The following is a 24,758-nucleotide window of genomic DNA, read 5'->3' on the forward strand; positions in this document are numbered from 1 at the left end:
GCCGCTTGCGGCAGAGGAGCCACAATTTGATGACCAGTTTCAAGTTGATATGATCTTAAATTGGTTGAAGAATCATTCTCAGCCATAAAAAATAGAAATTAATCGATCATAGTTGATTTAATTGATAAAATAATTATTTGAGAGATGATCTTTTTATAAAAAAGAACTACTTTATTTTATACTAATTATTATTATTATTTTTTTTCCAATTATTTTGTTATGAACGTTTTATGGTTTAATTATGTTATTTCCTTAAGAAACACAACTTGTAGTAATGAATAGTAATTGATTTTAGTAATGAATTTTTATTGTAAGATTGTTATTTTTGGATTGGTTGCTTTTGTATTTTAGTTATGCTCTGAGGAAGATCGAAATATTAGTATAAAATAAAGTAATTCCTTTTTTATAAAAAGATCGTCTCCAGAATAATTATTTTATCAATAAAAAATAATAACCATTCCAAATCCCCTAATGATTCCTAAACGCATGATGACCACCAACGCCTTGTAAGAATAGTGAATGTCATTAATGCTTCATTTTATTACTACAAACTACTTCACTTTAACATCATCATAAAGAACATATTTAAAAAGATGACAATAAAGTTACAATAACACATTTGATGTTTGTGTTGTCTATGTTAAAGGGGTATACAACTTGAAATACTATCTAATTTGTTTATTTATTTTGTGTCAGTACTAGGTTCATTTCAAACTTTATATATTTATTTAATTATTTTAAATAAGATAAAAATACCAAAAAGAAAACGAAAACAAATTTGAAATAAATGTATATAGATGTCTTAAATTACCAAAATGCTATTTGGGTTGCATATAAAACTTTTATTATTATAAAATGAACACTATAAAACATTAAACTCGTCTATTTAAATCAACAATAACAAAAATATCATTTCAACGGATACCACACAAATTCGAAACTCTGCAAACCAAAACTTTTTTCCGTTTCTTCCTTCGGGGTTAAAATCGAATCATACCCTAAATTGATTAACCTCACTTTCGGTCGATACCCAAATTCATCAGCAACATAAGTCACAATCCTACTAATTCCATCACGTCCATTCACAAAATATCCCCCGACTTTAGTACCATTTCTCCACCCCATTTCGTAATGCCCATGGAACCCTATAGTATAATTAAACTTATATAACAAATCGGAGATATCCCCAGTAGATATTCCATCAGGAAGCCCGTCTTTCATCCCAGGGTATTTATCCTCAATCGGAATCGGCGGATTATTAGGTACCAATATAGAATTATTTTCTATTTTTATATCATCTACAATACTGTGGGGTTCTGATTGAGGTTGAGTGGTTTGAAGATTTGGCGAAATAGGGTTTTGAGTGTTTTGATTCATGATTCCGTGAGAAAGGATTTCTGATGGGGTATTTTTTGTTGGAGTTATTTGAATTGAACCACTTTCGGTTGTTAGTCCTAAAATATTTTTATTGCCTTTGTAACCAGAGTTTTGACCTGGTTGGGTTTGTGTATTAGGATAATTTATATTTTGTGGTACATTTTGATTGTTAGGTTTTTGGAGATTTATTGATTGACCATCATTAACTTGAGATATCGGACTTTGACCTTGAGTTATTCCAGAAGGATAATTTTGATTTGTTGTTCCTTGAACTCCTTGGGTATTAAAAGTTTGTGATGTTTGAACTTGACCTTGACTTAGTCCAACAGAAGAATAATTTTGATTTGTTGCCCCTTGAACTCCTTGGACATTTAGAGTTTGCGATGTTTGAACTTGACCTTGATTTATACCAGCGGTAGGATAATTTTGATTTGTTGCTCCTTGAACTCCTTGAGGATTTAGAGTTTGTGGTGTTTGAACTTGACCTTGATTTATTCCACCGGGAAGAGAAGTTTGTGGAACATTCTGATTTGATGGTCCTTGAATATTAAATTGTGGGCCATTTACAGCTTGAGGTGTTTGACCTTGTTGGGTTACTCCACTTGATGGGTGAAATCCTAAAGAACCTTGATTTTGCGATGTTTGCGGTGCATTTTGAACGATAGGTTTTTGACCACTAAATGGCGCTGAACCTAAACTACCTGTATTTTGGATATTTGGTGCATTTTGATCAATTCCACCTTGAGTTGATGAGAGTAATCCTTGAGTTTGATATATTTGATTACCTTGATTAGTTCCTCCAGATGGATAATTAAGATTTTGTGGCACATTTTGATTTGGACCAACATTAATACCTCCACTTGGTACATTGACACTTTTTGGTGTAGTCGATGAACTTTTCGTGACATAACCACACCCAGCACAAGCTGGTTTAATAGTTGCTTGGGTTGTAAACATAATTGGTTGCTTACTACTCTGAATATTTGGATTAACAAGTTCTGGACGTTTAGTTACCGCACCTAAATTAGCAATTTGTACATTTTGAACTTGCGTTACTTTAGGAATTGAGGTAGTTGAAGTAAAAACTTCTTTTTGATTCTTATTAATATTTGCTGGAGATGATGTGCTAAAAGATTCCCCAATCGGAAGCGGCTTTGTGGTGTAAGATCCAGCTTGAGACCCATCAAGAGCTAAAAAAAAATATTTAGTCATTCCAATAATAATTAATTATTAATTCTTACGCCCGCTAATCCTAACATTTCTCATACTCAAAATTTTGAATCGACCATTTTCATCGGTGGCGTACACCGTTACGTGATAAATTCCATCGGCGGTTATAAACCCGAATTCTCCTTGGATGATTCCGTTTGCATCTTAAAAATTTGTTTTAATTATTATTTATTAATATATTGATTTAAAAGAGTACCTCTTCTTTCATGGCGATGTTGTTGCCCATCGATGGAAGATCCAAACTCATAGGGTCGATTTTCATCGTTGACTTTGCTATCTTCTTTGCAAAAGACGACGTATGAGCAAAACAACCATAAACTCTATTACCCACATAAAAATGACAAAAATAAAATAAGTGATATTATAATTAATTTAATACGCTGTAAAAAACATTTATTGTTTTCCGTCCTTGCATAATAAATAATAGCTTTCACTTTTACCATTGAGGGTCTTCGTGAGCACCAAGGATTTTAATCAGTTACTATAAATAAGTACAATAATTCGTCTCGCACTCACGCATCAACTATTAATTATTAAAATATAATTTTCTTTGGGGTTCAAGTCATTGCTTGAAGTGATATTCTGATATCATCTTATGCATTAAAATGCTGGCTAATAAATTCTTGAATATAAACTCAAATTAGCAATTGAAAAAAGTTATTTTTGGATTTCAAGGTTTTTTCAAATTGAATTTGATGAATAAAATAATTTTTTTTTAATTAAATTATTTACTTACCAAGAATTTAATTTTTGTAAACATTTTTCTTGATAAAAATCTAGCAGTAAATCGCCGAATCGTTCGTAGAAGTGCCGACCATAAAAGAGTCACTCAACTTTGAAATTTATTTGCACAAAAGTGTGGTCATCAAAAGGCAAATACCGGTGATAAGGCCCCAATATTACTTAGCGGTAACGAAGCAAATTTGTTTGTCTTCTCCGTTCCATCCTTACTTTCATCTTTTATTACGCACACTCCCACCTACAATTTCAAATCTCAAAGTTCCTTTTCTTTTCTATCCAACCACAAGAAAACCATTAATCTTTAAGAACCATCGAATGGGAAATTGGAAGGAGTTTTTTTTCAAGTTCGAAATTTTATTTATTTAATCACTTAACACTTCTTCAATTATAAAAGTGATATAAAAGTTTGGCACAAATTTTTTTTTTGACTTCTTAAACCAATTTAAAAAAAATCATTTTTAACATTAACCAAGAAAATCATATGATCCAGTTTTGTATTAGGTTTACAGAAAAATAAGGAGTTAAATTTTATCTCAACTGTTTAAAGGAGACCTTCACCTCATTTAAGATTATCGTTTCCTAATACACATTGTGATTTTCTATGATCTATTGTATTAGGAGAGTAGGAATTAAATAATTCAATACAACCCGAAATAACACTGCGTAAATAGATATCAGAGAATCAATTAACACAGGACTATGTTAGGTATGGTCGATTTCAACAACTTTTAGGAAGTATGTTAAGAAAAGTTAAGTAAAGGATTGAAATGAAAGAAAATTAAATTGGATTTTTTTTATTCAAAACCAATCTTTTCCATAAAATATCCAACATTAATCCATTCCCTTCTAGGTAACCCATTACTTTTTATAAACTTATTTAACTCAACACAACAATTTTTATATTTCCTCAAAATATTTTCTGTTGAAACATCCTCCTTAAAACAAACGATAATTTCATTAAGATCCTCGTCCAACTTATAACAAGTAATCAATTTAAATTTTTTCTTTAAACTCTGAATGATCGCCCGTCTTATTTTTTTATCCCTAATAACTGCGTTTAATACAAAAATTCCGGTATCAGTTAACGAAGAGATTACGTTATCTATCGTGGAATCTTCAAGAAATTGCTTGGGGGGACAACTCATTCCTATTGAACTATCTTTACTGTCCACGTCAAAAAGAATTGCGTCATACTTTTCGTCTAAAATGGAAATGTTTGTTTTAATTTTTTTTTTTAATAGAAAGTTTTAATTTAAGTACCACTTTTCGAGGAGTTTTCCAAGAAAATTAACCCATCCAATATTTCAACGACGACTTCTTCACTTTTTACGAACCCGAACCACTCCGTCGCTATTTTTAGCATATCTTCATCGATATCAATCACTTTAATCCTTGTTTTAGGAAGAAATTTATGTAGAAACGTACATAATCCACCTCCTCCTAACCCAATTACAGCTAAAGACTCTTTTTTATTACCCAATAATATTGATAGGGTCATATAAAGGTGATGTTTACAACTAAGATATAGGGGATCAACAATTTCTTTTGGATTTCCCCTCCTTGGTTTTACTAAAATAAAATTCTCTTATTAACTTAATTCTTTTTTAATATATTTATTTTACCGGTTTTTAATCTTGCTTCTGATTGAATAAGTAATTGCGTTTGTAAATAATATAATCTACGATATTTTACTTCATCAATTTTGACATCTTCTATAACATAATCCCCGGAAAATTTCGAATTCCCTTCATATCGAATGATTCTTTCCCCAACTTCCGAGTTTATTGACAAAAATGGTATCTAAAATGTTTTTTTTTATTAGATGTTTGTTAGACTTTTAATAATTAATCAAGAAAATTATTTAAATTGTAGTAAATCATACTTGCTTTGCATAATCCTAAGTAAGAATTAACAATGTAATCCATTTCGCGAATTATTTCGAAGCTATATCGCGAAATTGTAAACAAAATAACAAACTGAGCGTCGAACGGATTTTATTATAGAAGTGTAGGAGTGCTGAGGAAATTTTTGGCAACTAAATCGGTGTCGCCTTCAACTCAACTGAAATTATACCACACACTAATCAGCTCTTGTACAATATGGTAGCTAAGTTTGGACCATGAGTCAAACTGACATAGATAGAAGAGTATTTATAAGACATATTTCAAAAAGTAGTTTCAAGGATATAAAAAACTAGTTTTATTATACATATATGGGTTTTGTTAAACAATTTCTGTTGGTGGTTATGTTCAGTTTTATCTTTTTTATTCTTTTTAGAGATTACATAACCAATTTTACCATATAATTCTTTAATTAGAAGTTTTTTGTGTTAATTCTTTGATCTTAGCTACATAAATTTAGAAAAAAAAATCATATTTACCAAAGCAGGGGGATCCACTGGTGCTAATTTTTTAATGATATCATTCAATTCAATTTTAATATCATCTAAACTCCCGTAAGTTTGATTCCTATGCATCGTAATAACCGTTAAACGATTATGATGGGACATTTTTGCGAGTTGTTTTCTTCCTTCTACGGTTGAAAATAACCATTCGGCTTCTCTAAACGAAAAAGAATTAACTTAGCCCAACAAAATCATAATTTATTACCTTCCTTGAGGGACAATAAACGCTGCATATTTAAAATTTTCTCGTTCAAACGGAATATCAATAACGTAGGCGGTGTATCTAGGCGAAGAACTGTTTGTTTCAAAAATTTCGAATGATACTACATCGTCGTCTTTTATCGTGGTGTTTTTTAAATGTGAACATAAAAAGGATGATTGTTGAATACTTGAAATTAAATCTTTAACTTTGTCTGGTTTCTCAGCTTTTGTTCCTTGTGTATTTAGTTCTAAGAAAATATCTGCAATCTATTTAATTATTATTAAATTAATTTAATAATATATTAAAAAACTAGTTTTGTAAGACACGCTTGAAATGCGTTTAAAGTTTAAAAACGAGTGACGAAGCCACAAGTTTTTTCAATGAATGAGTGCGTTAAGTCTTTTGAAACGTGTTTTTTATGCTATTTTTTGTAATTCGCGTTTTTATCCTTTTTTTTTAACAAAAATAAAATAAATTTTGACAATATAGGGAAATAGGCATGTAGCAGTTGGTAACACCGTAACACTTGAAAATAGAAATTTGAATTGACAATTAGAAATTCATAAAATGTTATTAAAATCTCATTACAGCACCCATTTGAGTACTGTAATAGCTTTCATTACCGTCGCGAATTACAAAAAATTAAATTGATTAAATTTACCATGGTTGATTTAGATTGAATTTTACTACAAACAACCATAAAAACTGGAAAAACATTTTCGTTATTATCCTCTGCTTTATTTTCAGCTTCGTGACATCTAATTATTTTAAATAACCAAGAACTATTATGAAAGAAATCAATTAATTTGATTAAAATATGTTCTTGTAATAAAGAAATGCAAAGATATTTCCCCCCATTTTTTAAAACCCTATTTATTTCCTCTAAGTATTTATCAATTTCAATGATTGTTGATTCTTTATCATTGGGCATTAAAGCATCTAATGTTCCTTTATCAATAATTGCATCAAAATATTCATTATCAAAGGACATATTTGTTGCGTCCATTTGAATAAAGTTCATATCAGGCCTTTTTTGTTCATTAGCTTTTTTCATATGCTTTATAACAGTGTGAGATATATCAATATTCGTAATTGTTCTAAAATATTGGTTATTTTAAAACGTTTATAACAAAAAAATTAAGATAATTTTACTTATATCCAACATCATACAAATCATTACCAAGCGTTGAATTACCACACCCAACAATTAAAACTTTATTATTCGGACGAACGTATTTGTGAAGATCTGAACATAATTCGGGGTACTCACCATACCTTTAATACAAAAAAAATTATTAATTTTATTTTGATATTTTAATTAAACTTACCATTCGAACGCTTTATTTCCTCTTTTTTTAAAGAACGATTCCCAGTATTCTTTTTTAGTGAATTCTTCTTTATTTTTAGGTAATAAATTCATTTTATAAAGATTAATAGTTAATTCACGTGTATTGTTGTATTTTGAGGTTAGATTTTTTGACAGAAAAACATTGCGAGCTGTCAAAAGGAGGTTGCTAAGTTATTTAAATTTGAAATTCTCCCTTTGATTCTTAGATGGCGCAACAAATCATCTCATAAGATGTCAATTAAACATGCAATTAAATTCAGATTTTTTTATGTTTTTATCTTTTATTTCCGTTTTAAACTTGTTTTAGTTTTATGGTCTAAAAGCAATACAGCTTTTGCAATTATTCTAATCTTTTTTATAGTTTTTGCTGTCATCGTCCATGCTTCAAACCCGTATGGGAGGACTGATGGCACTCAGGTGTTCCAAATCTTGTGCTTATGCTATTTAATCTAATAGATTATATGCCTTTGCTATAATTAACTTTAGTTTAACCCAAATGTAATCAACACATTATCGGGTTAATCCAGAAATCGGTTTAATCCAACACATCTAATAGTAACTTATTCCTCCTTAACACAATATTGTTAAAACACATTGTAGCACCGCGAATTTGTCTTTTTCTCTCGAAATTTAGGAGACTTAGATTTCATCTAATTAACTCTCAATATGATGATCAGTTTTAGGTTGATACAATATTAGATCTAGTGTTAGTTCTTGTTTTAGTTATTATTCAGCGTCAGGTGATGGATGAGTTAACATACAAAGAATATCAAAGTATGTTAATTAATTATGTGTGTAGGGTTCAACATTGCTGTCGATAAGATGGCATAAACTGGTTCATTACATCAAACGATTCACCATGACAATCAATTAGTAAAATTGTTAATGGCGATTGTTGCGGATAAAGTTAATTTCGACCTCATTGCCATAAAAATGAATATATTTCATCAGATTATCAATTTTTTTTAATTCTGCAATCCAATCGCGGAGTCCACACGGCAGATGCTCAAGGTGCCAAGCAATTACTGCAAAAGTAACGAAGTCCGAACGCTAGCGCGCGTGCAGTTCCGCCATTCTCGTCGTCTCTCCAACGATAATTGCCCACCAATACCACTATTATAAATCAATTTTATAATTCGCTCCCTGTCGAAAGTTTGCACACTAAACGACATCGAACGTAAATCAGTCTAAAGGAATTTTTCTAACCTTAAGGTAGTATCAGTTCCAAACTTCAAAGCTACTTAGAAATTTTATTTTTTTTTAATTATTTATTTAATATTGTTTTCCTTTCCAACTATTTAATAATAAATATATTTTAGGATAAATTTTTGAAGAATAGGGTTGGTATGTTGTGTTCAATAATATAAAGAGAAGATATTTTATAAAAAAAATATTATTTTAATATTGATCTCTTATTTTCTATACTACTTAGTAATAAACAGTTTATGAATTATTAACGATTACTGTTAAATCCAATGAATATTATAGGTACGACTATTTTTTTACGTTGACAAGAGCACAAACAAAATAATCATTATCCTTAATATCCTTTCTAACATTAAATATCGTTTAAACCAAGTAGATAATAGAAAATCAATCTAATTTCTCAGGAATATCTATGAAAAACAATCATTTCTTTAAACATACCTCTAACCTTTCAATACACGCGTACGCAAGTTTCCCGTGCATCTGAAGCCGCACAGCTAAACACGAAATTTTGTAAGTCTAGTATTAGTTCTAGTTTTAGTTGTTATTCAGTACTGGGTTGTATATTCTTATCAAACTAAAACTAGAAGTCGAATGATTCTAGGTTTAGGTCTAGAGTTAGTTCTAGTGATAGTATTAGTTTTAGTTGTTGTTCAATGTTAGGTTGTTGTATATTTTTGTTGAAGTAAAACTAGAACTATCTCTAGAACCAACACAAAACCTAGAACTAATCATTTGGGTTTAGCCGTCTTAAAGACGTGTGGCTAAATCCGAATGTTTCTAGTTCTATATCTTGTGTTAGTACCAGTGATAGTACTAGTGCAAAATTAGAACTAACACTAGACCGAGAACTAGAATTATTCGGGTTTAGCCGTCTTGAGAGATGAGCGACTAAATCCGAATGTTTCTAGTTTTAGAAATATTAATTCTCAAAATATATAAATAAATGTTTATTAAATGACTTAAGATCAAATCTACGTTGATATATTTTTGTTTTGTAAGGAACCAATTAGTTAGACGATGGATATAGCTTTTTGATGAATTGCCTTTGCATAAATAATAGAAAATGTTTTCCCTCTCACACAAAAGCTCTTTTATCCAACTAGAGATCGTGAATCGCGATACCCTGACAATATCATAATTGGGCATTAATATTGCGCCCATTAGGGTCAATTTAATATCGAAAAAGAATATTTCGTACTTACTTAGGTCATTAATAACACAGCATTTGAAAGGAGGAGGTGCTTTATTCGATTAGACATCGTAACGGAATTAAATATTCTTCGAAGGTTTAATTCCTTTAGGAAAATGAACGAGGTAAGCTTTTATTATTTTATCAATTGATAGGGAAAATAAAAATAAAAATGAAAATGAAGTGGTCACGCTTCGGGGAATATGTGAAAACGAACTGATTAATTGTTTCGATTCACTACGAATATTATAGTAGCCGAGTGTTATTACTTACGTGTGAATAATTTATAGCAATAGTAATTACATACCGGTTTTAACGAACTTCATCTCATTGTCGTTTTTTTATTTTTTTTCATTTTCTGTTTTAGGTCATTATGGCGGGGTTATTTTTTTGTCTTTCGTTTTAATAGAGGGTGAATCGTAAAAGGGTTCAAGTTAAGTTTATTACTCTAGATCTTAATGAATGACAGATATAAATTATACAAGTTACCGTATCACCTACCAGGTGACCAATAAGACGTTAAGCAGCAATTTATGAAACGAATCCTATCTTTGGACACTCCCGGTTTATACGGCAATAAAATAAACAGTTTAAAATTTTATTTCAATGTTTTTACCCCATTTGATTTTATAATAATCTTAGTTAACCCCTTAACTTCATATTTTTACTTTATATTGTTTTCTGTGTATATCATAAAACGAGGTATAACGCATAACCCTTTATTACATATTTTACAATAACACCAGGTTTTTTTCCTCTTCCTTTTTTCTTGGTTGATGAAATAAATTCAGGGCAATGGCGCTTAGTCAGTTTCAAAGGTCCTAGTTGTTTTGGTCTTCCATGAGGTTTCCCAAACGACTCTTGCTCTATCACTGGAAGTAAAAACATTTGGGTTTCTAATACATATTTTTTCTTCAAACATCTCTTACTTCAGAATATATTTTGATAAACCCTCCAGAATGAGTTTTTGGCAAAGACCATCCACGGCAACTTTGACTGGTACTTTGAAGAAAAAATGTAATTATTTAAATAGGTCATTTTTAATTACTTTATTGATTGTTATGGCAAAACTTATTATTCGATTAAAATTACAAAATCGATCAAAATATATCTACGTCCATAAAATTGGATCAGAGTATCGGGAAAAAAAAAGGTAATAAAATGAATAATATATCTCTTTTCGCCTGAAGTGGATTAAAAATACCGGAGCAGAACACATCCCGTTTCTGATTTTTATTGCATAATTTGCATAAGTCACACATATTAGGCCTTCGAGGCCACTTAACTTTATCATATAAGGCGACTCTTCCCTCAATTACAACGCGTTCATTGGACAGTTATTAATTACGGAGTTGTGTACGTTAACGTCGGTTACCTTGTTTTATTATATTGGATATTACCGAAAAGCATCGTTGCATATAAATCGATATTGACGCCCTTCGAAGACGACAGCGAGGGACGTCGTCGTTCCGAATATAAAAAATAATAAAATATGACGTGCGAAATGGCTCATTATAATAATTGCGATCGTACGCGTATAGTTAATTGGGTTGCAGCGATTTATTATAAAGCGTTTCCTTCGTGGCTTCCGGCGGATTTTCTTTAAATTAAATTAAGGGGCTCGCGGTGCCTTGTTAAGCCTTCATCTTTGTGAGCTTCGGCGACCGTTAAGAAAAAATAAGGGACATTCTTCTGGCGCATAATGATCCCCGTTATTCGGATGCGACGACAGCTCGAATTATTACCCTGTCGATCAGTCAATATACCTTAACGTCCAGTCTCTTTCAAACCAACTTTAACTACCAAAAAAAATTGTAAAAGAAGAAGAATTCTTACATATTTTGTATATTTGTGAATCACATCTTAGATATGAATGACTAACACTAACGATTTATTTATTTATTCACTCAATTCAAATTGCGACATCAATTCAGTTCTCTTATTGAGTGAATTATTAATAATGCGAATCGCTTTGTCCGACCTATGCACTTCCGGACGAGCCAGACCAAGAAAATTATGTGTAGGAGATGGAGAGGTAGATATGGACCTGTAAATCTTCGTAAACATTAATTAACTGCGCATGCAAATGGGATTCGGGGCAGCTCGCGGACGGGCCGCAATTAATTTTCCCTAAACGAGTGATAATGAGCCCGCTATAAATCACATCTGCCCGCGGTTTTGTCGTCCGCCCCTTTCCTCTCGCGACCTTCACCAACGTCCAAACGATTCGACCACGGGTTCGTTTCGTTCGTATTTATGTATACGCGATGGCGTGGGCAGCGCCAGTTTTGCACCTCGGAAACTCATACGACCGATAATTGGACTAAGCGTTTTGAATTATGGGATGGTTTTTTGAAAAAACAACCAAAGTTGTCGACACTTCCTATGACGACGCCGACGATGCAATTTTCAAGAGAAATTCTATTTTGAAATATCTATTATCATTATGTTAAAGAGACAATCTTAGTAGGCAGATGTTTTTACTCCAACATTATTTCATTGTCAGTTATACTGAATGCAGTAACCATAGTTGCGAAACTACTATGCTACTTGTACTGTCTCACATAAAATGCAATATAACTTAATAGTACAGGTATTGGGTAGTTTTGCTTGGAAAAGGTGACGTACTTATGATAACGTTGAGTTAAGTGGGCTAAACCCGAATGTTAGTTCTAATAACAGCTCTAGTGTAAAACTAGAACTAACACTAGACCTAGAACTAGAATCATTCGGGTTTAGCCGTCTTGGGAGACGTAGGGCTGAACCCGAATGATTCTAGTTCTAGGTATAGTGTTAGTTCTAGATTTATACTAGCACTGTTACTAGAACTAACACTATACCTAGAACTAGAATCATTCGGGTTTAGTCGTCTTTATAGACGCATGGCTAAACCTGAATGTTTCTAGTTCTAGGTCTAGTGTTAGTTCTAGTTTTAGTGCAATAAAAGTATGCAACATAGTGATATCTTATGCTAACTAGGGCTGCCGGATATCCGTTCCATCACTAGTCATGGAACGGATATCCGGCAACTATCCGGCTTTGGCCGGATATTAAAAACCTATGCAGTTGTGGCAACCTAGGCCACTGCAGATAATAATCAAGTTCAACCGAAATAGGACTTTTTGCATTGAATAGAATTTTATTTATATCAGGTTTGTCATTAGCAACCGCATTGTAACAATCCCAATACGATATACCGATTGGTAACTTTAATTTTAGGAGATACACCCAACATGGACGTACGTATAAGTATACTTGTGTGTGTGCATATGCGCGCGGAGTATGTTTGTGGGAGGGGAATCGCAAGAGTAGTGGATCGGAGAGCAGTCAGTCGTTTGACATCGTTCAATGATAAGAAATATTATAAAAATAATAACTAATATAATAAATGAAATTCAAATAAGACAAAGCAAATTCTTAATTCTAAAAATAAAAACAATTCGTAAGTAACTGAAATAAACTTTGTAAAACAACAAATAAAACAAAAAACTATAAAAATAAAATATTTTTTATATTAGGTGTTCAAATAAACCACCATTCTGTGCTAAACAATAGCCCAATCTATCGTAAAAAGTTTGCCTTACATTCGCTAGTATATCGGGACTAATATCCTGTATACAATTGCGAATTCCTGTTTGTAAGTCATCCAGATTGGTTGTCCTTTCTTCATCAAAACCATAAATTTTCGATTTTAAATATCCCCATAGAAAAAAATCATTGGGGGCTAAATCTGGTGATCTAGGCGGCCAAGTTAACGTTCCGCAAATAGATATTACACGATTTGGAAATTGTGCGTTAAGATACTCTTTAACTTGCCGGTGGGAATCTAATTGTTGAAGCGATGGGATTACGTCATTTTGCAAAATGTTTAAATACTTATGACCATTTAAATTTCCTTCTATGAAAAAAGGACCGATAATATGGTCACCTACTAAGCCAGCCCAAACATTTAATTTTTGGGGATATTGTGTACGAGCCGCATAAACTTTGTGTTCATTGTCACGACTCCAATATCGAGCAACGCTGGGATTATGCCGACCATGCAAAGGAAATGTAGATTCATCGGTAAATAAAATGTTTTTTATAAAATCAACATTTCCGTTGGCCATTTCCATCATAGTAAAGCAAAATTCCGCCCTTGTAATATTATCGTTCTCACAGAGTTCCTGACTTTTTTGTACCTTGTACGACCTGTACCCGTGTTTCTTTAATGTTTTTAGGACGGCAACATGGCTGATAGCAAACGTCTCCGCAACTTGTCTGCTTGACTGATTTTTATTGCGTTCAACATCAGCACATATCATCGTATCACGTAACTCATCTCTTTTACCCCTTCGTAATTTGTGTTTCTGTGGAGACACACATCCATGTCGCTCAAAGTTTTTAATAATATTTGAAATTGTTCCGCGATTAGGAATTGATCTGTTTTCATAGGCCACAGGAATCAAATTAATTATTTGGGCTACAGAATTGCCACCATAAAACCATTTTATAATCTGTACCTTTTCCGCTACAGTAAACAACATCTTAGTTTTTTTTTGCTAAGGTTAACTGCAAAGCGATGCGACCAACTTCGCCTCTCAACAATCTATGAACGATTCAATTTGTGCATTACCCCTACGCTTGTTTATCCCCCACTTAACGACACCGAATATACACACACACGTATACTTATACGTACGTCCGTGTTGGGTGTATCTCCTAAAATTAAAGTTACCAATCGGTATAAAATCTGTTGTTGCAGTTTCGTGTAGTTTTCTTCTCTTCGTTTGTAATTCATCATCACATTCATTACTAATAGAACTGTCGCTGTTATCACTTTCGATTATTAATTAAAGTGTCCTCTTTTTAATGCAACAAACCATTTTGAAAAATCACTTTTAGTTAATTTTTTCGAATTTTGCAAGTTTCACCGATTAAGTTTTAAAAATTCGTATAAAATCCATTTCTTGGAATATGAGTATGAAAATTTCCCAAAGTATTAATAAAAGTGTCCTCTTTCCAATGAACCAAAACTTTCAACTTTCCACGAACTTTCAAAATGAAGGAAAGGATCCTTGTGGAAATATCGCCAATTATTAATTAAAGTATCCTCTTTTTAGAGTTGCTTCGTTAGTTAAATCAGCATCAAAAAAGTTCATTTTGTATCTTGAATCCAAATAAGTTGACATATCTTATTTGCTTTCTTATTAATTTCATTTTTATTCACATATCGCAATAATGTGGCAAGGGTATCACTTCAGAAATGCACCAGAAATTGTAACCATAATGGCCGGATAGATATGCCGGATAACCGGTTATTCGGCTTTTCGCAAAATCACTATAACTATAACTAGAACTGTTTCTAGTTCTAGGTGTAGTGTTAGTCTAGTTTTATTTGTTATTCAGTGCTAGATAGTTGTACATTTTGATTGAGCTATAACGGACACTGCGTTCCCCGTATTGATCCGTTATATCGACGTTTTACTATAATGTCAAATTACATTGACATGTTGCATTTTATGTGGAACAAAGTAAGTAGGTACGCCCTATGGTTTTTATATATATGTAATACAATTTGTTATAGATAAACATTTTTATTATGAATTTTATATAAATTTTTAGTATTACCTTTCATTATTTTTTTTGTAAATAAATTGCCCTTAAAACCGGGTGGGCCAGTCGTTCTATCCGCTGGCAAATCCAGCTGAGAGTTCTGCGGATACCGTTAGGTCTGTGTGTGTGCGCCATCGCCAGGTTGAACAACCCTCGTAACTGTCTCGCGCACGTTCTCTTTTCGGCATATTTTTTTGGTTGCTGTCGAACTTCCATAATATAAATTCAGCGGAGCTGCCGCCGGTATCCGCCTTATTATGTTATTACGTGCTCTCCTAAATCGACCTTACGGTACCATCCGAATCAGTTCCTACTTTTTGCAGATGCCCTTTGAGATTAATACGGTTCTTTCCTAAGGAAGGGTTGAGTAATCCAGCACGTGCCAAATGACTCCGTCCGTCCCTTTTTTTCCCTTCGACGTTTCCACTATCTTGAGGTGGAATTAAATTAAAAAGAACCGTAAGCCGGGTGCAGATGATTTGTGCGCGACCTTGTTGCTTTGGACCGCCGCCGTTCGATTCATTTTATGATTAATAAATGTGCCGTTGAATGCTCTTCGACGGCGCGTCCATTCGATGGACGTGTAATTTCGACTTTAATAGCGCGCATTCGGTAAATGATTTCTTGTAGTAATTATGTTGTAGTCGATTGCGGATCGTGTGTCCAACCTTATATAGGACACTCGATGGCGGTCTTGTATGCGAAATTGAGATATTACAAGCGGAAATTAACATTGTCAGTAATAGATGCGAAATTAATTTTGAGTTTAACATTGTTTAAAATCAATAATAAGAAATTATAAAAGAAAATTAATAAATGAATTCATTTTAATTCATTGTCAATGATTATTCTCAGGTAGGTAATCAGAAAGGTTTTTAATCAGAAACCTGAATGTGTTGGACAATTATCACAGGGGCAGGTGCTTCTCTATGAGGATTCCATTAATTAACGAACGCATTTTATCGTAAAAGACTAATTTATACGAGGCGGGAATTTATTGCGTACATTTATCTTGAGAACATTTCGTGCCGTGACATAAAAATAAGTTTCGTCCGCCCCGAATTACGAAGTTAACGGTGATCTGATTCATGTATCTATGTAAATCTCGGGCGATAATACAATTTTAATCTCTCCTCTTTCGCGTCATCAGTTGCCTTTATCACCTGCCGTTCTCTCGACGTTGATCGTTAGGACCGAATTTTCCGCGTATAATACATTCGAGACGTTTAAGATAATCAAAAGTGTAATGCCAACCTGGAAATTATGGCTAATTTATGCGCGATAATTGTAACACCTGTAGTATCGGTTACGCTTTACAATCTCTCAGAAAAGATTTATATACTCAATTTATATAGCGAACAAAAAAGATTTCCCTCCGCGCACGAAAGTCCACGGAGTTAATAATGATTTACTTTTAATTATTAAATTGATGAATATTTATTTCGTAATCATATTAAAATGATGGTGATGAGCTATGTTAATTGAAGCTATTAATATTTTTATTTACTAATTACATTGATTTAAGTTAATTAATTCTAAGAAAAATTATGCAATTTCGTAAATTAAGTAATTAAGCTTTGGCTACTACTACTTAAAGAGTTGTTTTTATGGGCAAATAAAAAGAGCCACAATTAATGTTCATGTATATTTCTTGAAATTGATTCGGTACGGCGTTTCCATGACAATTATAATTACGGTTTATGTAATGTATGTGATTCGAGACATAACGCGTTGATATCATAACAAAATCAATGTCGTGACAATTAGAATAAAATTGTATTTTGATCTCTTTGCATAATCATCACTTAAATATCGTCAACCGAGAAGAACCCGGCTTCATTCAATGTTTTGGACAAGACCATTTTGGACACACTTCACCCTAGCCAACATGCTTACCAGAAAGCAAAATCAAGAATTACTGCTCTCCATGTATTTAATTCTATTTATTTTATTGTTTTATTCATTCTTAATTTCCCCATTACATGAGCTCTACTCAGCATACAGAGAGGCTGATGTTGAATCCATTATAAAGATCTGTAGCCTGGGCTGGATGGAACATGTCCGGAAAGTAAAAGAACTTTTCAAAACTTTTCTGTGACACCATAAAAGATCCGATACACAACACTGTAGAATTCGGGGTTTCTTCTAACTTTACCCTGGCATTGAACGCACTCAAAAAAAGCAAATCACTGAATACATAGCGGACGATTTCCTTTCCCAATATCAACGAGGAAGGAGGATTAATCGTTTCAACTTAACGAAACAAAAAAAGGCACACCTAATCGATCTAATTAAGCATATTAGATTAAACAGATCTAATTGGATCTTCTTAAGCACACGGTTTGAGAAATCAAAGGAATGATTCTCGTGACAGCTGATTTTAAAATGAAAGCTTCCGAATAGGATACATGGATTCAGGATCTTCAAATTAAACTTTTTCACTTCATCATTACTAGGAAGATTAAGAACTGGAATGTTGGGTTCTAACCTCGTTTCTTTGTTTGGTCTCCAAGGAATTTCGTCACAATTCAATGAGAATGTTTAGTTTGGAGAAGTAGTTTTCCATAATTCTATATCTTGCTATTGGGAACTACTTTTGGATCAGCTTCTAATTTATTTAAGAGGCAATAAATAGATAGAATGACAATGAAGATCAAAAATACTTAAAAATTGTCCAATAATTACATCAATTACTTCCCCCATTTTAATTTTAATTATCTTTATTTCGCATCCGTCGATTTTATTCGGTGGAAAGGTAATTAATAACGACCTTTCAGGTGGCGCGATCCTTTTCGCGAGTGTTCGAGCCCAAAAAAGCAGATAATGACAGTAATAAGGCGCAATTGTGCCCGTCTCAATCTTGGCACGTCGGACGGGGTATATAAAGTAATTCTTCTTCTCATTACTCCCCACCTCCTTTGGGCATGTCAATACGTTACGGTCACCTGAGCCCGTGATAATTTATTCTCCCCTTCGCGACCGTGCCCATAACGGGCAATAGTAATATCGCATTTTCGACTTTCAGCCGGTCTTATCCCACTTTATTCGTACGAGATCCATTGTCCTCAACACTTTTACACCCGTTTCCAGCGAACGAACCCAATTATATAGAGATCTTTCCATATCCATTCGTTACAATGTATCGGATAATCATAATGAATTTAATTTTTTTATTTTGTGAAATTTATTTGGAGAAAATCAAAAATTGAACGATATTTTTATTTATCGTGTTAAATCTAAATTTATGGTAACAAGCTTCAACACGTTTTCTGCGGGCATACCATGCATGAGATAGGTTACCCTTAGAATGTGGAATCTAATGTGGCAAACAATATAACGTGTTAATAGTTCTTAATGTGCCCGCACGCATTACAGATTATTGTCTTTATAAAAAACTATTTAACTTTTTTTTATTAGGATTAATATTATTTTTCGATTCATATCTAAATCGTGCAACTTAATTGCATATCTCGAGTTAAAATAACCAAAAATTGAAGTAAATTGTTGAGATTAATCAGTTCACGCTACTGTGAACCAAACGAATACACGCCCGAGATTATTACGTTGGCGAAATATTGGCGGTTTTTCTTGCGATTTAATCGATTGAAAGCCGCCTCTTCCCGAGATCTCGCCGAGTTGGTATTATGTTTTAGACACTGGATCCCGTCGAGGCGGTCGGGCAATAAATTTGTTGGAATTATCGAAATTATACGTCACTCGAAAAATAAATAATCGTCGATTCGAGAGTATAGGTGGGTCAGCCTTAGGGCCGAACAAAAACCCTGGCTCGCGGTTTAATAAATTTAATGTGCATAATTGCGCCTTAAAGAGACGATGACGGCGCGTCCTTTCCTTCCTTTTTTTCGTTTTCTTCCGTTTCTTTCACCCCATTTACTTTGCCCGACACGTTCGCGATCCTTCGTCGTCGTCGGCGGCGGTTAAATCCGCAAGAGTAGGTAGAGGTACCACTTGCATCTGCGTTTTCGCCATGTGCATCCAGCCGCTATAATTCTCCGGACGCACAAGGCACGTTGCTTCCTGCATTTTTTCACTGCCGTGTAAATCAGAGGGGTTTGAAAGATTTAATTAAGATACGGGCATCGTGAAGGGTTCGTATTATTATCTTAATAGGCATAATCCATATCTCGGCAGCTATATGAAGAAGATTGAAAGATAGATTTGCGTACAACATCCGCAGTATTCAACACGATTCTCTTTTACTTAGGCACTTACTTATACAATGTTGTTAGTGACCATGAACTCTTCTTATCATAAAATAAAAAATGAATATAAACGATATTCAAGAATTAATTCTTAATTCCATTAAGTCATCGTTGTGTAATGACACTGAAGACATCGCATAGGTTGCGATTTACACAGGAGAAATTTTGTGAGTCAAAATTCAACAACATTAATTCCAACATCCACCTTTCCTTTCGATCATTAACCACCCAGATAGTAACTCTATAATACCTACTATTACTAATTCCTTCGATTACATCCAAATCGTCTTCGGTTTGTCATTCTGTGAGGTTATTAAACTTGAATGGTATAGAAGGAACGTGCGGGCACACCCAAGTGAGAGAAGAAGAAGCTGTGGCGTTGTTGAAAAGGAGGAAGAAGAAGAAAAGGATTTGGTGGATGATAGGGGGAGGACGAAGTAAAGAAGGGCCAGGAAGAGGGGCAGACAGGTGGTGGCAGCCGGTGGCTGCGGAGGAAGAAGATGAGATCGTTGATTTTTCTTCTCTTTCTAGGCGGGCGGCCAGTTGCCGGGCACGCGTCGTTGTCGTCGTCGTCTGCCTTCTGCGCCAATTCCGGCCGCCACCATGCGATCTTTTCTTCACCCTTTCGCATGTGCCGCTATGTGCGCCCAACACCTGTGATTTACGAACCGATTCGCGTACACAACGTTCTGTTTCTTATTCTTCGACCCCATTGTCTCTTAAACCCCGCATACACCGTTATCTTTCGGATCTCTCTTCCTGGAGAATGAACCCTTCCGTTGAATACAAAACAACATCCAGCGTTGCATTCATTTATAATCATCGATTCGACGAAATAAACAACCGTAACGTGACCTAATAATCTAGAAAAAAATTCAATCCCAACCATGATACAGCGAAACAGAACTTTTAGAAGAAAAAAAATCTTCTCTTTGACTATCTAATTACGAAAAGAAGGTGTAAATACGAAAGGCCCAACCTGATTTTTGAGAGTAGGCGGCCCTTTTGAGCGTTCGGCACTCGACAAAAGGACATCACTTCTCACCGGTTCGTAGTGTTAATTGAGACAGGAGTGTGGGCGAAGAGGAACCAAACCGATGCGTGCGCAGTTCTAAAGTAAATTCGCTCCATTGTTATGTCATCTCGAGATCTGTTTGCCTAATGCCCCAGGCGGTTCTTTCTGGGCGGTCTCCATTCATTACAATAATATTAAAGTTAAAGTAAATTTCGTGCACATAAAATTCCTTTAACAACAAAGTTAAACGTCGTATTATCCTTATTTGGTTGTATTCAAGCAAGAAATTAATTCGTTAATTTATCCCTGTCAACCTGGTGTACAAGTATTAACCGTATTAACGGCACTTATCGTTTGGGCAAAAATATCGGTTTGACTTGTTCCGGTGTCACACTTACGCCCGAACGATTTTTATTACTTTTTATCACCTGCTTTTGCGCGACGGTCATTACGCGACTCGTGCAGGAAATATTCAAGAAATATTCGGAACTGCGCAAGCGGCTTGAAATAATCGGAATGAGATGAAGCATGCGCTAATATCCGAGACCGAGAAAACGTTCCCGCTGTTAATTTATGCGCGATAAACACCTGTAGAGACCGCCTTAACAGTCGTTTAGTGAGATTTAGCGCCGAGGATCGCGGCCAAACGTCCGGTAATTGCTAGATAAGTATAATCCACGCGTGCTGTTTCTAATTAGTAGGAGCTCGACGCTAACTAAATTACGAATTCACCTGCGAGAGTTACTTCTCGAGAATTATTTACTCCTTCCCATTCGTTCACCAGTTTGTGGCAGTTTATAGCCTCCCCGTGAAGCTGAAGCGCCGCTGAAAAGGTGTCTAACAAGAGGGAATGGGAATGACTTAAACATGAGAGAACTAAAACGGATTGGGGAGACGGATGAGGGACCATTAGTACGCAAGGTGTGTAATTTGTGCGTGTAATTATAGATGAAATACAGTGGAAAACATCATTATCTACTTCTATTTCGTTTTTTAATATTTAAAAAATTACTTTGATTTGTGTGCTTTCTTTTAATTAGCAATTAGGAAAGTTTTTATGTACCCAGATTGAACCAGTTATCGTCAATTATAATTAACGTCATCTTCGATTGTTAATAAATTGAAAAGATGAATTCAACGAGCTTCCGTAATTGTCTTAAAGCGGCGAAGTCATTCGTCCATCTCGTGTCAATCTGTCCGAAGGAAATATCTTTCTGTCCTGCACAAAGATCTCCGATTCCACCCTCGAGGTTGAAATGCTGCTCGAAGCAGCTGATGGCGAATTGAACGTTTCTCCTTTGAGTCGGGCCAAACTCGCCGGTACAAACGGACAGAAGAAGCGTTCTTTCTCGTTAACTTCCCGGAACATGATACGAAATACCATTCGACAAACCCAGTTGCATGGTAATTTGGGCAGGTCGGCGGGCAGCCAGAGAGCCGCTTAATTTTACGTCTTCATGGCCCGATAATGGAATTCGAACTGGTATGAGCGCTTCCGTCACATGCTCATTAACGGCGGAGGACGCGATTCCGCCTTCGGCGAGGATTTGCATAATTTATGCGATCCGCGGTCGCGCAACCAACTCGACGGCGCGGCGGTCTCTCCGAATGTCCCTCAGTCTACCGTGGAGAAAGGCCATAAACGCATAAAGACGTTCGCTGGACAATGGTAAATGGTACTTGTTAAACTCCACCATGGTTTATGTGAGGACGACGAAACGGCTGTGTAACGTCTTGTTTACTTCGATGGATGGTATTGTTGAAAATACGTGATGACCAAAAATTATTTTTTATAAAAAAAATATTTACCTAATAATTGCAAGCATATTTTAATTGGTAATGTTGTATCTACATTCATATATTGTTCCTTGTGGGAAGATTTGTTTACATTATTTATCATAAAATTACAACCCTACGCACCCCTAATACAATCTTGTGGTTCTCTACAGGTTACGTTGCATTACTCTCTCCGATGACATCTGAACAGAAACTGGTATGCTACAAATGAGGTCATAGACATCAGATACTTCATCCTACTGGAGAAGAATCGATTGCGGAAGTCTGTGCTGAATTCTGGAGATAAGAGCGAATACAACCGCTTGGCTCGACAAGTTAAGCTATACCTTGAATAATTAAGATGGAACGACGTCATAATACCATAAAGATACTGACAGGATGAAAGCTCACAATTTGATAATGGACGAGATACCAATTATACCACAATGGGTATAATCAAAGTTGTCTGCTATGAGGATGAACGTATTAGAAAACGAAGACGATTTGCAGCGACTTTTGCTAATTCTATGTAAAAGCTAAAGCCTTCAACATGGAAGTATCCACCACACAAATCAAAAAGCTCGTTGTGTCTAAAGAGCCAGTGAGGTACAAACTTTCTTTGGAAAGTGAAGTAATAGAGCAAATCGTGTAACTTGACTATCTAGGCGTACAAAACACCTCACATCAAAATAGAATAAAGGAAGTAACAGATCAAGCAAGTTTAGCCAGCCCACACAGAAACAGATATAACACATGAATCTATATGAGGAAGACAAAATCAGCTGGGGAACCGAAGAGAGATTAGCACAAATCGCGCGAGGTAAAAAGACCTCCAAAGATATGGATAGGATCATGTACATCAATATCTCCAAAAAAATGATGAGTTGGAAATTACAGTCTAAAGCCTTCAATATGTGGAAGAAGAAGCAAAATTAAGACACTTGGTGTTCAAACAAGCTTTGAATGATGCAGAATTAATGCTCTGCCGACATTTTAACTGTTAATTGATACCATGTAAGGATTAAAATTGAACTTTTTGAATATCCTGTTGAAAAAAAAAATCAATAATTTGTTAAAATTGGCATACATATTCGATGAAGATAGGGCACGTGCAACAGGCGGTATTATGTATAGCACGAGACCGAAGTCATCAATCGGACCGGGCGCAGTAACTCCTCCTGGAGTACGGGACCGCGACACCTGTACCTGTATGAATGCCGAAAGAGTCGACCGGCAGGTGCAAATACTTACCACGGCCCGTTTACAATCAAAGCGGACACGCGGGCGAACCGAGAAGATTCCTTCTCGAGGTCTCTTCTCATTTCGTTCCTGCACAGTTTCTTTTTCTTTAAATTTTATTTTCCTTTTTGCGTGGTCCCAAATTTTAATTAGCACCTATTCGTTTTAATCTGCACTTCCGCCAGGCGTTCAAGGCCTAAAAGGTAGCACAAGAATTCGAGGTATGCTAAATATTGGTGGTCGTATCGAAATTTGTAAATTATACACGCCGGTGTTGTTTTTAAGTGTGATTCATTTTTATAAATTAAAATTGATTCGAAATACCACATAAATTTAAGCTACAACAAGTATTAACTTTCTTAGTCCTATTTAATTTAATTTAATAGATTTATAAATGATAAAATGTATTTATGTAGTATCCATGTTGGTCAACAACTTCCCAACTCCATATAGAGTTATTTAATCGGCGTCATTGATGAAGTACATAAATTTATAATGAAAAATTCAAGACCATCCGCATTTGGTAAAAAAATTACTCTCAATCAGTCGAGGTTACAAGAAAACGTCGTGCGTGATTTATCACGGTTGTTGAAGTTTGCGATGCGTGTGTCACAAATGAAACGACAAATTCCGATCGATGATAAGTCGCTGGTAGGTTTGCGGATGGAAATTATCGGATTATGAAGAAATAAAGAAAAAAAAGTGGAAGAGACTTGAAGTTCTTCTTGGCTTGGAACAACTTAAAGCCGATGAGGTCCGTGGAAAAATCGGGAACACGTCCGGCTGCAAAAACTTCATAGCCGATTCCGTACCGGTTCGCCAATAACTTTATTTTATACCGAACACCGAACGGATATATATGAGATATGACATAGATACGGTCCGAGAAGCCGTAAACGGCTGCAGGAAAAAAGACTTCGAAAAACGGCCTGGACCACACGTCGCGGAACACTCCGGGGACCGCGTCGAGCCGCGGCGGTTCGCTCAAAAAAGTGGTTCAGGCCAAACACCGCTAACGGATACAGTCGCGGAATATATATTGACCGTAATCTCGCGTATATTTCACTGAAAAATAGGATATTACGTCTTCCCGATGCGCTTTTAATTACGATTTCGTACTGATATCCACGACGGCGACTGATTTGATCCCAAAAGCGATTTGACTCTATCGTCGTCGGTATTCCTTATTCTCTTTCAAAGCTTATCGCGG

At 34.8% G+C, this 24,758-nt stretch overlaps 3 protein-coding genes across 3 annotated transcripts; all 3 read right to left on the reverse strand.

Moving 5' to 3' along the window:
• Positions 1 to 821: 821 nt before the first annotated feature.
• LOC111428065 (lethal (3) malignant blood neoplasm) lies at positions 822 to 3,720 on the reverse strand. Its single transcript, XM_023063475.2, has 4 exons — positions 3,344 to 3,720; positions 2,804 to 2,927; positions 2,619 to 2,750; positions 822 to 2,567 (listed from the first exon to the last, which is right to left on the reverse strand). The coding sequence occupies exons 1-4, from the start codon at positions 3,365 to 3,367 to the stop codon at positions 910 to 912; spliced, it is 1,938 nt and encodes a 645-aa protein (XP_022919243.2). The 5' UTR covers positions 3,368 to 3,720; the 3' UTR covers positions 822 to 909.
• Positions 3,721 to 4,126: 406 nt separating this feature from the next.
• LOC111427978 (eEF1A lysine and N-terminal methyltransferase homolog) lies at positions 4,127 to 7,425 on the reverse strand. Its single transcript, XM_023063361.2, has 8 exons — positions 7,283 to 7,425; positions 7,107 to 7,229; positions 6,616 to 7,051; positions 5,958 to 6,220; positions 5,729 to 5,909; positions 4,971 to 5,148; positions 4,609 to 4,917; positions 4,127 to 4,549 (listed from the first exon to the last, which is right to left on the reverse strand). The coding sequence occupies exons 1-8, from the start codon at positions 7,372 to 7,374 to the stop codon at positions 4,143 to 4,145; spliced, it is 1,989 nt and encodes a 662-aa protein (XP_022919129.2). The 5' UTR covers positions 7,375 to 7,425; the 3' UTR covers positions 4,127 to 4,142.
• Positions 7,426 to 13,209: 5,784 nt separating this feature from the next.
• On the reverse strand, positions 13,210 to 14,226 carry LOC139429967 (histone-lysine N-methyltransferase SETMAR-like). The gene has a single exon (XM_071196472.1). The coding sequence runs from the start codon at positions 14,224 to 14,226 to the stop codon at positions 13,210 to 13,212; it is 1,017 nt and encodes a 338-aa protein (XP_071052573.1).
• Between the last annotated feature and the right edge of the window lie 10,532 nt (positions 14,227 to 24,758).

Source organism: Onthophagus taurus, chromosome 6 (assembly GCF_036711975.1).
Source record: "Onthophagus taurus isolate NC chromosome 6, IU_Otau_3.0, whole genome shotgun sequence".
Lineage (NCBI taxonomy): Eukaryota > Metazoa > Arthropoda > Insecta > Coleoptera > Scarabaeidae > Onthophagus > Onthophagus taurus.